General features: G+C 39.4%; 1 protein-coding gene across 1 annotated transcript in view; it reads left to right on the top strand.

Moving 5' to 3' along the window:
* The window catches only part of FAF1 (Fas associated factor 1), a 151209-nt gene that overhangs the window by 122218 nt on the left and 14931 nt on the right, over window positions 1-14060 (top strand). The window contains exons 15-18 of the mRNA XM_048312320.1: window positions 715-803; window positions 10194-10274; window positions 10621-10698; window positions 13652-13867. Coding sequence (XP_048168277.1) covers window positions 715-803; window positions 10194-10274; window positions 10621-10698; window positions 13652-13867 — 464 coding nt within the window. The remainder of the gene's footprint in view (window positions 1-714; window positions 804-10193; window positions 10275-10620; window positions 10699-13651; window positions 13868-14060) is intronic.

Raw genomic sequence — 14060 nt, 5'->3', positions numbered from 1 at the left:
GCATCTTAGTAGGAAATAAAAGTAATCTTTCAGTCTTTTTGAAGGCTGGAGGCATGCTGGAAGGAAAACATGGAGAGGTATCTGTTTTCCTATGTATGTGTTCTATTTCATGATATACATGTGGATGGTATAATTTTCTACTTCATTAGCTTTGCAAGATTTTTGAGAAGTAAATAGACTGAAGAAAATATAGCATTTGAAATTTTATTACTAGGTATACCCAAATATAATGTGCACACAGATCCATTCAGTCATTGTATTCTGGGGTTTCCATTCTTTTAAACCAATCCACTTGGCTGCTGCTGCCAATATCCTACCTTTTGTTGCCTTACTAAGCAATTGCTTCAGTCTCCCTGGGAATTCTAAAACTGTAAAATCAATTTCACATAAGAGAATCCCACATCTACTACATTTCCTTTAACATCAGTGACTAAATGACAAAATAGAGTTAATTTATGCAAGCACAAAAGCAATTGGTCAGATTTGCACCACCTGAAATATTAACCTATGATCAACATTTGTAAAAATAATTTCGAGTTTTCAGTAAAAAGCTGAACTGAAAGCATTCTACTGAGATATTTGCATTTTCTACTCTTGTCTTTTTTTTTTTTTTTTTTAAGTCTGGCTATTTCTTATGGATTAATTCTAAAATGACTTCTTTTTTGTTTAATAACTTTAATGAAATGAAGTTCAGCTGTCTTCCTTTGTTGCTAGGTAACACAACAGTGGATGAGCTAATGATGAGGCTGATGGCTGCGATGGAGATCTTCAGTGCCCAGCAGCAGGAAGACATAAAGGATGAGGTGAGCATTGGAAGTTGTTGGCTTCCACTAATCACTGGGGGCGTAAATTAACCAGATGTTTCTTTAGCCAGTGGAGTTGGGTATGCTGTGTTCTAGTGTCTCTTCCATTGTCAGAAATTAAAAAGGAAGTCTCCTTTGTGTATTTATTTGGGTTTCTCAAAACAACTCCTCCTTTTTGGTCTTGTCATTTTCAGTTTCTTTCCTTTTGCTGAACATTAGTCACCAGTGACTGTTTACATCACAGTGATATTATAGAGCTTAATATGCTCACACAAGGAAACAACAATCAGATTTTTTCCCACTGACCAGCTCCAAGTCATAGGTAGAAAAAAACCAACCCAAAAATAGATTAATATATCTTAAATGTGTTTGTTTAAAAGGGGGCTAAAACCAACTTTAACCAGTACACCAGTACTGAACCACTATTCAGAATGATACAGAATGCATAAATGGGGACAAGACTTCTCAAAACCAGTGTTTCAATTACACAGAAGCAGACACAGTGAGTTATACAGCTGGAAGATCTTTATCTGTTACTCTACAAATTGAGAGTGACATTTTGAAGTAATGAAGTACTTAGGAATTTGTAATAATAGGTGTGTTGCCATTCAAGATTATTCTTATCCTGTTGTATAGACACTGATTGACAATAATTCACTAAACACATTCTTCACATTTAAATCTTGTATCTCATTAGTACAAGATTTACTGACTGTAATATGAAGGCACAGTATCTGCACAATATCTGTCATTCACTTTTTCTTCTTTATTTATGCTACCTGTAATTCATTGGTAAAGAAATTGACTTTAATTTTGTTAATACTGAACATGAATTTAAATATGAGGATTACAACAAAAATCCAAGGCATAATATAACTGAACTTTTTATTGCATTTTAACAGGAGTATGTTGAATATGGGAGTTTTTTTAATGCTTTAACAAGAAGGTAAAATTTACATCACAGATGAGCTCCAAGAGAGGTTCAGAATTAAAAACTGTAAAAGTGATAAAAAGGAAGAAAACTGAGGGAAACAAGGCAGAGAGATAAAAGCAAACAAGGGATAGGAGAAGAAACTAGAAGTGATAGGATTGGAACAGAGTGAGGAACAGGACACCAGACCGGACGAAGAACCAGGAGCTGGCTCCTGTCCTGGGCTGCTCTCCATCCTTCACTGGATGGCCAAGAGCAGTGACAGTGACAGTCCAGTGCCCACATGGGTTTGTTGTCTCCTGCCTTCTTTCCCCAAGTGCTCTTCCTATGTAGGGAGAACGGAAAATTAATTTTTTTACATTTCTCCAAAATCTACCTTTGCCCAAGTCTTGTGTAGTCTTCTCCTCTTGTTTTTCTGTCCCTGAAAGCACCGGTGACATTTCTTCCCCAACAGGAGCTTTTTCTAACACACTTTGACATTCAGAAAACTGATGGAAAATTTCATAAACTTTGGGGGCAGCTTTCCAGACACTATGGGTTCTATACACAAATAGGATATTTACTTACACCTTGGCTCCACTCGTTACAAGCACACTGAAAAGGTGATCTCAGACACTTTTGCCTTTGAAGGAGGAAGTTTAAAAACAAAAACATAACCTTGCTTTATGAAATTACTATGCCAGAGACGGAGTATTTGACAAGCAGTCTGTACTCAATAGAGGGCTCCGGCCTGAAAACAAAATATTGCCTTTTTGTGGTTTGCTACATAATGTGTAGCTTTCTTGTAAGCCTTGTACTTGACAACTTCAAGTGTTCAAACATCAACACCTTTTTTTTTTAAGATCTTACTGCAGTTGATGCAATTTTTTCCCAAATATTACAATAGCAAACAGGATACAGAGTCCGGTTTCTGTTACTGTTTTCTTAATAGCAACAATAAGTCATCGTAAAACCACAAGAAGATAAGCAGAAAATTCTCTTGTGCTTTAAAAAGAGAAGTCATCAATGTAGCGTTGCTGTAAACAGAAATGTGTGTGAGGGAGAACCAGAACTGGAAACATTTGTAAATGACAGCATGAAGTCAGTAATGAGTGAGTTTATGCAGCTGAACTTCTCATGCACATGAAAGCTTCCAGTGCAGCCACTGCATAATCCTGTTTGGCACAGCATGTTTTGCAGTGCCCTCTGATGGTTATTTGGGTACAGGAGGACTGGTACCACTCCAGCTGCTGGTCCAGGTGTTCAGCTGATGGTGGCTGTAGCTACAGGCAGCTCCCTGTCACTGAGTATCTGCTGGGGGTATGAGATGCTCAGAACAACATCACCAACTTACCTCACCTGAGTGACATGAGCCCCCTCATTAGCTGGTGGTAGTAACAGTATGTTTAGCTAAATCCTGTGCTTTTGTATCCAAGTATTGGTAAAATTTACCAGTTTAGCCTCATAACATTTTAATGGGACAAATCTGTTGCATATTTTTATAGTGTCAAATGCTAAAATATCATCACTTAAGTAGCAGTTGGATGTAATTTTTAGATTTGTGTATTGCACTCCATTAAGCTATTTCTTACATAATCTCCGAAGAAATACCTTAAAAACATTGAGATGCACATGTCTGCTCGTAGTAACCCAACGTGCCTGTCCTGGTGTGTGACTTCTGCACCTGTTTTCTCTCCCAAGCTTTCTTAAAGGGAGATCAACCTGCTGTCCCATTCTTTTCCCAGCCTCTCCAGGGTTCTGGGTCAGTCATGAGCTGTTGCTGTGTTGACCAGATGACATTTTGGAAACCTCCTTGGTCTTTTGGACCATGCTGTTGATGTGCCATTGTACATGCACAGTCTAGGTGTCCTGCTGTCTGTTTTTATAACTTTGCTCCTAAAGTTGCTGTAAGAACAAGCCACAAACAGCAAAACTGGATGAGCAGCACACTGATGTGCTCACATGGCTCTTCTGATAAGAAGTGGCCAATGGACATTCAGTGGCTGAGTGACCATCACCAGCAAGGCCAGTTGGCCAGGACGCAGTCCCACCCTTCCCAGTGCAGTCAGGACTGGGGGCTGAAATCCAACCTCACACTGTGTATGCAGAGCTATTCTGCAGCTACAGTAATGATTCCATGCGCCTAATGGACATACTTTCTTTTCATAACCATGTTGGCTTGCCACTACAGGAGTTGACACCTCAGCTACTGTTCAGGCATTGGAGCTGGGGGTTTTTGCAGAGAGGTAATAAAAGTCATTAAGGAGTTTCTCCTGTAAGCAAGAGAGGATATGTCAGAGCAGGGATAAACAGCCTCTGCCACTGTTGATCAAGGTGTGCACTGAGATTTTTCGGGCACTGACTTTGAAAAGAGCGTGTAGTATCAGTTCCTCTTGAGTATCAGTTCCTCTTAAGTGTCAGTGCCTGGTGCTGGGCTTAGGAAAACAAATAATAGCTGTAAAATATCGTACGCCCTGGAATGTCCATTTTTAAACACCCTGTGAGCTTGCTTGCTTTAACTGGATAGTTAAATAATCATCTCAGTGTGGCGTGATGGGCCCGAATAGATCTGAGTTAGTTCCTTTGTGAGATTAATGTGAAGAGATCTGTGATTAAATCCTGGCATTACAGCACAACACACCTGTTCTGGGCTGATCCTCAACATTTTTTCTCCATTGCCTGAGGAGGAGGCTTCTCAAAGGATTACAGTAACACTTTTTGACAAGCTTATACAGGGCGGAGTTTCCATGTAATGACAGGGCTCATTTGATGATGCCTCAGTAATGCATTTTTTATTTTTGCTGTCAACATTTATTACTGTAGAAGCATTGACTGTTACACAGCTGGTCCAACTTGTCCACATTTAAGTAACAGTAGGTCTCTGGTCGTGTTTATTTTTGTCGTTACGCAACGCTGGCACTCCTGCTCTCAGATTAGTCTTCAAGGTGGAGTTGTAGTACCCACAGTTGCTTCACAGACCTTCTTAATTTTACAAATACCAATTAAAACCTTTAATTCACTTTAAACTACGTCTGCCAGCACGCTGGTCTTTAGTGTAAAAGAGAGATACTTAAGAATTTTTAAACTGGAAAAACTGCTGTCAACGAGCTCTAAGATAAGCTGTAGAAAAATGTAGGGCTGCAGAGTCACCATCTTTGCTTTCTGTTCTTGGGTGACTTCTCTCCTTACTAGATACTTCTACAGCATGAGGAAAATATAGGTCCTTCCTCACCAATATCTGGATGGGGAGTTTAAAAACACTTGAAGGAAAACCAAAACTCCAAAATGGCAGCATAAATTCTTTTTCCTCTTTTCCCTGCCACAGCACTTTGGGGCTTTAGTGGCCAAGTGATATTTTCACAACTGTGCAGTGAGAAGCCTGGTATCACTATATCTTTTCCTCCTTTTCTCCCTCACTGCTGTCAAATGTAAGGGAAGTGCTTCCATCAGCTCTGCAGGAGACCTCTGTAATTTCTTCTAGGGACTGAAGCTCACATTAAAATCAGTAGAAATCAGGCATCTGAATAACTTGGGTAATCTGTTTTCCATCTAACGCTGTCATGTGTATCATGGTGTATAGTATTTGCACAACAAGAGATTATGAGAATACACGAAATTCATTAAATTCCAAAAGCATTATGGTGATGACAGTAATCTAGCGAAGATTGGGATTTAACCCCTCAAAAATCTAATTAGCACATTTACTAATTATTACTAGTTATAACTAATTAAACTACAGTAATCAAAATTTATTTGATTAAATTTTCCAGTTTTGTGTTTGTAATATGATCGCAGCCCAAACGATGGGCTTCCCATTGAGCACTTTGCTGCACACACCCCAGTAGGTGCAAGTGCTGCCTTCAAGAGTTTCCAGCATGGTTAGAGCTTTGGCAAAGGGCAAGGCAATGACAGAGGAAAGAAAGATGGAAGATATTTTATCTTGAGTCCCTGTGGCTTTTAGCCTGTACATGTTGATGGCTCTAGTCACTGAATATTCAGCCCAGCTGGGCAGATGTATCAGGACTGGGCTGGCTTGTTGCCCAAGGAAAGGCACTGCAGGATTCCTTGAAGGTTTTGGGTTTGGTTTTTTCTTGTCACTTGAGTTAATTCCCAAAAATCAGTATCTGGAACTGAGCTTTCAGCCTTCAGTGTGGACAGGCAGGATCCTGTGGTGGTTCTGTGCTGTTCTGCCCCTCAGCCTGCCCCATCCTGCCTCCTCCTGTGGTTCTGCCACCACTAAAATGTCCACTTGCTTTGTCCTCATCGTTCCCATACACCCAATACGCTCCGTGTACACTTTTTCCTTCCATATATTCCCCATCATGTGTGTTTAAGTTATACAATGTGCAAGTCTGTCATCTTAGTGAGTCAAATTAATGCCTTTCTTGCACTGGTTTGTTTGGACAAAGGGGTGTTTCTCTTTAACGCTCCCATGAATAGCCTTAAGCATTTGCAGATTTTAATTTCAGGAGTGGTTCAGTGAAATGAACTGTCTTTCAGATAGGCATTCAGCATTTGTAAATACATTTTTTTTCTTTCTTTCTTTCTTGTAGTAGCCCTTTACTTGCTGGTGCTCTGAGAAATGTCTTCTGCTCATGGTTCTCTGTCTCATCTGGTTTTACTTCACAGTAAAACTGGTCCCAGAGGGCAATGAGAAATAATATAACACAGCTCTCTGAGATAAATCAGGTGCAAAGCTGATTCCTGGGGTTAAATCATTAAATCCTACCTTCAGAAATGACAATAATAAATAGAAAAAAAAGAAGATAATAATACAAATAAAAAAAGCCCAGAAGGGTCAATGCTGGCTTTTCCAGCAAAACATCCCATTCAAAAAGCCAAATATTTTTAACTTGTAGAATCTGCTGTCCTAAATTCAGTCAAGAATCCCTCTTTGTCCATCATCCTGCATCTGAAAATGCCTTGTCACTAGGTGTTTGAGGATTAGCTTCAACAAATGGTTTAGGAAATAATTATTTGAGAGAGTTATTCTAAATTTCCTCTTAGTCTTATCTGTCAGTTTTTCTTAGTCTTGATGCACTGGATGTTACTCAGGAGAAGCTTTTCTCTGGTTGGTTGTAGCTATCTCATAAATGCAAGTGTGCTATTTTTGTGATGACTGCATCTCTAAGAAACAGAATAGCAAAGAAAAGTCATATTCTGTGAATAAAAGCAATTTTTTTCAAATTTTCAACCTTCCATTGAATGAATGTCCTCCTGTTGTCTCATTGCCAAAACAGGAAAGCAGATATCTGTGACTTTTCTCCTTTTTAGGTGCAAAGGAGAGTTGTCCCCTTGCCTCAAGCCCAAAACCCCTGGGATGTGGATGATTTACATTCACACCAGCCTTCAGCCACTGCTGTGGAATTCACAAATGCTGTATAACCCCTGTTTCTGATGAAGGCTTTTTAAATGACCTGGGATAAGCCATGTCTGTTTATACTTTGATTTCTTGAAAAAGGAAGGTGGCAATTCTGCCTTCATTGCAAAAGCACAGTGGAGATGCATTTAGTGATGTTCAGTCAATAATGTGATTTATGTAGGGTCTAACAGGAAAGTTTTCAGCTGCCTCAAATTTTATTGATGGATAACACTTCTGAATTTTTTTATATTAATTATTAGTGGCATGACTATTCTTGACATGTTCTTTGTTAGTGCAGTGAAGGATTCTCTGCAAAATATTTTCTTCTGCTTTTCCTGTCACTGCTGTGAGTTTTCTTTTGTTGCTTTCTGGTGAACTTGAGGCATCCTCATTCTTCTCTACAGGAAGAGATGACTAAAATAAGAAACTGCATTACAAAAGGGAGAACTGCTTCATCTAATGTTTAAAATTTGTCCAAGGTGTAACTCCAAACCAAACAATACCACAATTTAGCTGTAAACTCTGTGGAGGAGGTGGTTCCTGTCAGGTGTGAGCAGTATTAACAAATAGAAGTATTAACACAGAAGTAGATACAAAGAGGCATTTCATGGGATTACATCTGCTGCTAACCCAAAGAACTCTGACTTCCAGGTTGGTTTGTAAGGTCTGTTTCAGTAAGAACACTATTATTTCAGTGAGGTGTAGGGCTTGGTGGCACAGTCATTTACTTTTAGATGTGGCTCACATATTTCTATGAGGACCAGGAAGTCATGCGTGATAATTCTTCACATTCCTGACATCTTTTTCATAATCCGCTTCTAGGATGATGATAACTGATATGAATAAGGAAGAAAGAATTTTAACTTCTGTTAATAGCTGGAATTCATGTTTCAGTTCTAGTTGTAGAACCTATAGCATCAGTATTTTTTTTTTAATTTTATTTTTTGGTAAACTAAAATAACTCTATCTTAATTGCTAGCAATCTTTGATGGAGAAGAGCCTGTATTTGCAATAGTTGTATCTAATCTTTCAGAGTTCTTTTGGGCATTACTGGACTTGTGTGACTTTTGAAATTCAGTATGTGAAGTTAGGTGTGATACACAAAGTTGAAGAACATGGAAGTTGAATAGGTTCTCTCTGAAATAATTCTGAATATTTTTTAAAGGCTTGTCCTCTAGCAGATTACCTGAAGTCATCTTCCTTTAGTGAGCTGATTTGGAAAGGTTATTTTGGTTCTCACTATTCTAAGATAAATTTTCAGGATGCTTATGAGAAGTCTCAGTATACATAGCACAATTTTTTTTTCTTTACTGTTACATTCCATCTATGAGAAGAATCGGGAAAAGCTCTGTATTCAAGAAGCTTTCCTCATGTTTGGATAACATAAGAATGGAAGCTGTTTGATTATTTCAACGCCTCCTCTTCTCAGAAATGGAATATTCATGTAGGATAGTTTTTTGCTATCAGGTTCAAGTTAACTTCTCAAAGTATACCATGAGCTGAGCACATAAAACTTATCAATGTCCAGAGCAGGCAGGAAGGGGAAGGGTTATTTGGTGGTTATTGTCCTTTTTTGCATTTTACAAGCATTAGTTCTACTTGTGTTTTGGTTCTGCTGAACAAAGTGATGGTTTCTAAATCTTCTTGGAATGAAATTCAGGACACACTGATTGTAGAATAACTTTGGGTCCTGTTTCTGTAAGGAGGAAGGATTTCCTCTGAAGAGATTTTGCTGCTTTCCAAGTGGAAGTTGTATAGATTTCCCTGCAGTTTGTCCTTTCCTCGTGTTTGCATTCTACTTTAGAGGTTTAACCACCGAGATGTTTGAGTTTTGTTTGAGGAACATCTTGGCATGTTTGTATGTTGTGATAATTGCAGTCAGTATGAGCTCCTCCCATTCAGAATTGAGTTTTTGCCAAATAATGATGTTTTCAGGAGAAAATTGATCACTTACCAAAATGATTCTTTTATGTGAAATAAACGTTGCAGCTGGATGGGAAGGTTAAAATAATTCTTCAAGAAGCAGTAGGTAATAGACTTTAATTTCTGTGAAACACAGGGGACAGATTGCCCCAGTGCAAGTGCTGTGTTACTGGTAACTGCAGGGAAGACCCTGCTGAGCCCACCAGCAGTCTCACACCTAAATCCTATTGATTTTTGTAGGGACCAGTGCAGCCTCTGCAGGGCTCTGGGGGGATTATGAGATGTAAGAGGAGTAAGCACAGGGAGGCAGCCACTGTCTCACCTTCAGAGGCAGGGTATGAAGCTATTGATTGTACACTTTGTTTTATTTGACATCACCCCAGTGCAGTTATTCCAGCTTTTGGGGATATCCACTCTTTGATCCTCCACTGTGTGGATGATGCCTTGCTTTGTCATTCATGTGCTTTTAGCAAACCTCTATTTTTTTTGTGCTGTGATTGTTGATAAGATACTTTTTGCTGGCATTGTAACCTCCTGTTCCTTGCTTGCCTACATCTGTCCATTTGAGGGACTTCAGAGCAGGACCTGCAACTTTCCCATCTTTGTATCGTGTTCAACACTGTGAATTGAGGCTTCTGGATGATGTTTGATAGCCATGACCCTGGATGGACCCTGCTGAGCAGTTTTTGACCCAGGAAGGACCTGGGATTGGGCTTTCTCTGTCAGGACCAGCCATTACCCATTGTCAGTCTGAGTAGAGAGCCAATGAAAATGCAGCCTCAGCACCTAAACCACTCTTCCCTGTTACAAAACCATCCAAGCTGCTGGGTGCAGGAGGGAAATACCTGCTAGCACCAGCCCACACCCCCCTGCAGTGACCCCTCCCCTGGAGGCTGCTCCTCTCCGGGTCTCTGTGCCTGCCATGGCTCTCACTGCAGAGCCTGGGTCCCTCATCCAGGCCTCAGGCCAGGACTTGGACATACCATTCCCTTACCTGGCAATTGAATCACAGCTTCAGGCAGTCATAATTTCTAAAGCCACCGTCACCCTTGAGGCATTTCTGAACGTGTTTCTCCTAGCAGGAGTTGGGTGGTTTTGAAGTCACTAGGATTAAAGAGTTCTGGTGAACATAAAGATACTTATTGTAATGGTCCACTGTTTGCTGATTTTTTTCTTTTTTTTTTTTTACCTTTAGGATGAACGTGAAGCCAGAGAAAATGTGAAAAGGGAGCAGGATGAAGCGTACCGCATCTCGCTGGAGGCTGACAGAGCCAAGGTGTGTGCAGGGGGAGGGACCCCATGGGATGGGAACCCTTTGGAGTTTGGGAATGCTCTCTGGTCCAGAGGACTGCCCACCTCCAGTTGTGCTCTAAACATGAGATCCTAAAGTCCTCAGTGTTGTAAAGTGGCACCAGATAAAGTCACTAGGGCTAGACTTGACTACATCTTTTAGCTAAACTCATCCTGGCTTCATTTAATAATAGATTTTGGGAAAGGAATGGCAGGAAAATATCACTTAATAAATATCCTATCTCATATTAATTTCTACAGAAACATTGAGAAATTTCTTTGCATTTGTATTTATCACATATTTATGTGGGATTGCCCTTTGTGTTTGTTAGAGGGAAGCACAAGAGAGAGAAATGGCAGAGCAGTTTCGCTTGGAACAAATCCGGAAAGAACAGGAGGAAGAACGTGAGGTGGGATGTTTTACCTTGTCTGACAACTTTTTGAATTCATGAAGCTTATGAACACTGAAACTATCATTCAACACACTCTGCAACTTTAATTCAAAGTATACTTTTTATGTGATCAATTTTTTTTATTATTGATTTCGTACTATATATCTGTGAAACAAAGTGCAACTAAATCATTTTCATCCACTGTTTAATAGCTTTTCTCATCTGGATCTTGTCATCTGGGTCTCAAAAAGCAAGATATTAGATAGACCTGCTTAGAGTAGATCTGTGAAATGGGCTCCATAAATGCTGGAATCTTTGGGAGGCTCTAACCTGTTTTCTGCAGCCACTCCTTTTAAAAACATGGGACCCTTTCATTTTTTCCAGGAAGTAGCACAAAGCTTACCTGCAATTCTGTTCAAACAAGTTGCCGAATTTAATTTGGGAGACAATGCACTTATTAAAAATTTTAAGATAATAAAAAATCTTGAAATGTGGATTTGTGGTACTTCAAAAAATTCCTGAACAGTCTTCTACAGAATCTTCCTTAGAATGAAAATTGTGTTTAAACAAGTACTTTATGTCTCTAGGCCTCTGTAAGAAAACAGAAACCCTGTGCTGTGAAGAGTAGTGTTCCTCAAACTGTTATTTTGTAGACTTTCTCAATTTTGTAAATTCTGAGGGTCCCAGTGCCTCTCAGAGATGGCTCCTGCAGCCTCTTTCAGAGTCTAGACTAGTTGTGAGATGGCAATTCTGTGAGGTTAATAGCAGTTGACCATGAATCTACTGTAGCAGGAGCAGGCTCACAATCAGCTCACACTCAGGCTTAAGTAAGAAATAAGTTTTTCTTTTCTAAGTAATTTTGCATACATAGAAACAATAATTATTTCTGCATCATTGTATCTGCTTCTGAACCTTTTCTGATACCTTGGCCTTTTGGAAACAGTTTTCTTATGCAAAGGCTGCAAGATTGGCCCATGTTATCAAAATATACCTGGGCTTCCCTGTTTTAATGCAGAGTGCAGTAATGGAAATAATAGAATCTGTTTACTTAGTAGAACAAAAGGGATTTTAACAATAATGTTTACTAACACTCCCTGTTTTCAAGTATACAGATTACTTGGACTGAATTGTTCTGTAACAGTGTTTACTTACAGAAGTGGCTTTATGTTCCATTTGTATTTTAAAATCTGGCTATTGAGCTCTTCACATACTGAACATCTTTTTATCAACAAACTGAAATTGCTTGTTCAGATCCAAGAGTTTTTAATGTGATCCATCATGTCATTGTTTTCTGACTTGGTTTGCTGGTACAGAATATCCATTGTAAATTGCCATTTTATGTTGGAAGCATTGGAGAGTGGTTCCTTTGGGGAGTGACACACTCTTTGCACAAAGGAAGGAGCTCTAATGAGCTACTGTTGTTTATTTTTCTATAATATAATTGATTGGGTTCAGTAAATAATGTAGCATCTGTTGTTATACTGTGTGTGGAAATGTCAAAACAGCAAGATAGTAAGCAGGTGGTTTAGAATGGAGAGGGAGAGAATTAAAATAGAATCTATTTAAAATATAATCTCATAGTAGATGAGCAAAAATGAACTCAAGTTCTATGTATAAATATTTATACTGAGGTATAATTTGCTCAGAGGTGCGTGTGTAAGAAGTAGACTATTTAAAAGCCTTCATAATCTTGCTTCTGCCCAGTCCTTTCTCTGCAATGTAATCACCATCCATCAGTTTCTGTTACTAAATGACCTTGGGGAGGTTTTCAAAAGCACAAATAGCAACTCTGTATCCTGAAAGTTCCTTGAAAATCTGGGTAAATCCCTGCCTGACCGCCTCTTCAGTTTGAAAAATTGTCTTTTAGGCACGTTTTGAGGGAGGCAGTGTGTTTGTGCTGCTTCTTCCATCCCTTTACCTTCTTGTTAAGTGCCACCTTAAGAGAGGTGATATTGTAACAGAGCTGCTTCTGAGTATGACCAAATCTTTGACAGATGCTGATGCTGCCCATGAGTACCAAAAGTGCCCTTGAAAATGAAGGCCACCTCATTCGGCAGTCTAATGTTAGCCATTAATTTCATTAAAAAAAAAAATAAATCTAATCAAAGGATTGGGGCTGTAGCAGCTCCCAGAGACATAGGTCAGAGAACACAGACCTGGGTCCTGCCCTTAAAATCTTGACATCAGCAATGTTGTTAGCAGGAAGACAGTCATACACATTTAGTCATGTAGTGTCATTGCAGTTTGGGGGCTGATTTTATGCAAGCTGTTGCAGAAAATGTGCTCATCTGTACTTGGAACCATCTTCTTGCAAATAATAATAATAATAATAATAATAATAATAAAAAATATAGCAGCTTACTTTAAATCTTCAGGCTCACATTTCCATTCACCCAGTTTTCTTCTTTGACCATTCCTACTTTTTATATGTGCGCTGTGTATCTCATGTACATTTGTGGCATTTTTAATTGCATCTGTTAACAGTGTTTCAGTTTATTTATAGTAAATTTCTTGCATATATTTCTTTTCACTCGGAACTGCCATTAAGGGCCCACTCTACTGCAAATGGTCAATTACTCTCTGCAAGAGGAAGACAATTTGACAAGTGCATTTAAAGAAATACTTTTACTGCCTTTTAATTTATACCCTTTAAGGAAGCAATTGGCCACTTGACAATTATTCTCTCATTCAATTTTTTTCCAAGGCTTTCTGCCAAATGATTAAATTACGTATCCCATCGTGCATTAACTGTAGACCTAATAATATGTGCTATAAAGAAGGATTTATTTTAATTAGTTGTCTGGTGGGCTGTTATTAAGGATTGAATAAAAATTATTTTGTCATTGAGATATAAAGGCTCTGGAGCACTGCGACACGTCTTGAAGTTCTAGAAGAAATAAAAAGAAAAGCTTTCTGTCCTTTTCTTTTGTTGCTGGCATTGCAACCTAAATGGTTGTTTTTCCTTCCCCAGGCTATCAGGCTCTCTCTGGAGCAGTCTTTGCCTCCGGAGCCGAAGGAGGAGAGCACTGAGTCTGTCAGCAAACTCCGCATCCGGACGCCCAGTGGAGAATTCTTTGAGCGGCGTTTCCTGGCCAGCAGCAAGCTGCAGGTTGTTTTTGATTTTGTAGCTTCCAAGGGATATCCTTGGGAGGAGTACAAGCTGCTGGGCACCTTTCCAAGGAGAGATGTGAGTAAACACCTTTCAGGAATAAATACCTCTGCTTCTTGCTGCTGTGGGTTAGGTGGGCTGGTGTGTTACAGCATAGAAGGTAAAAGGGGTGCCTGGGTATGTTCCAGTGCTGCCAAGCTCTAAGCCTGGTGCTGCCTGACCAGTGCTGTCAGATGTTACATACAGAGCTGTGTGAAACCTGCCTCGTGAC

The sequence above is a fragment of the Corvus hawaiiensis genome, chromosome 9 (assembly GCF_020740725.1).
Source record: "Corvus hawaiiensis isolate bCorHaw1 chromosome 9, bCorHaw1.pri.cur, whole genome shotgun sequence".
NCBI classification, from domain to species: domain Eukaryota; kingdom Metazoa; phylum Chordata; class Aves; order Passeriformes; family Corvidae; genus Corvus; species Corvus hawaiiensis.
The sequence above is the reverse complement of the archived record's forward strand: the minus strand, read 5'-3'. Positions and strand labels throughout refer to the sequence as shown.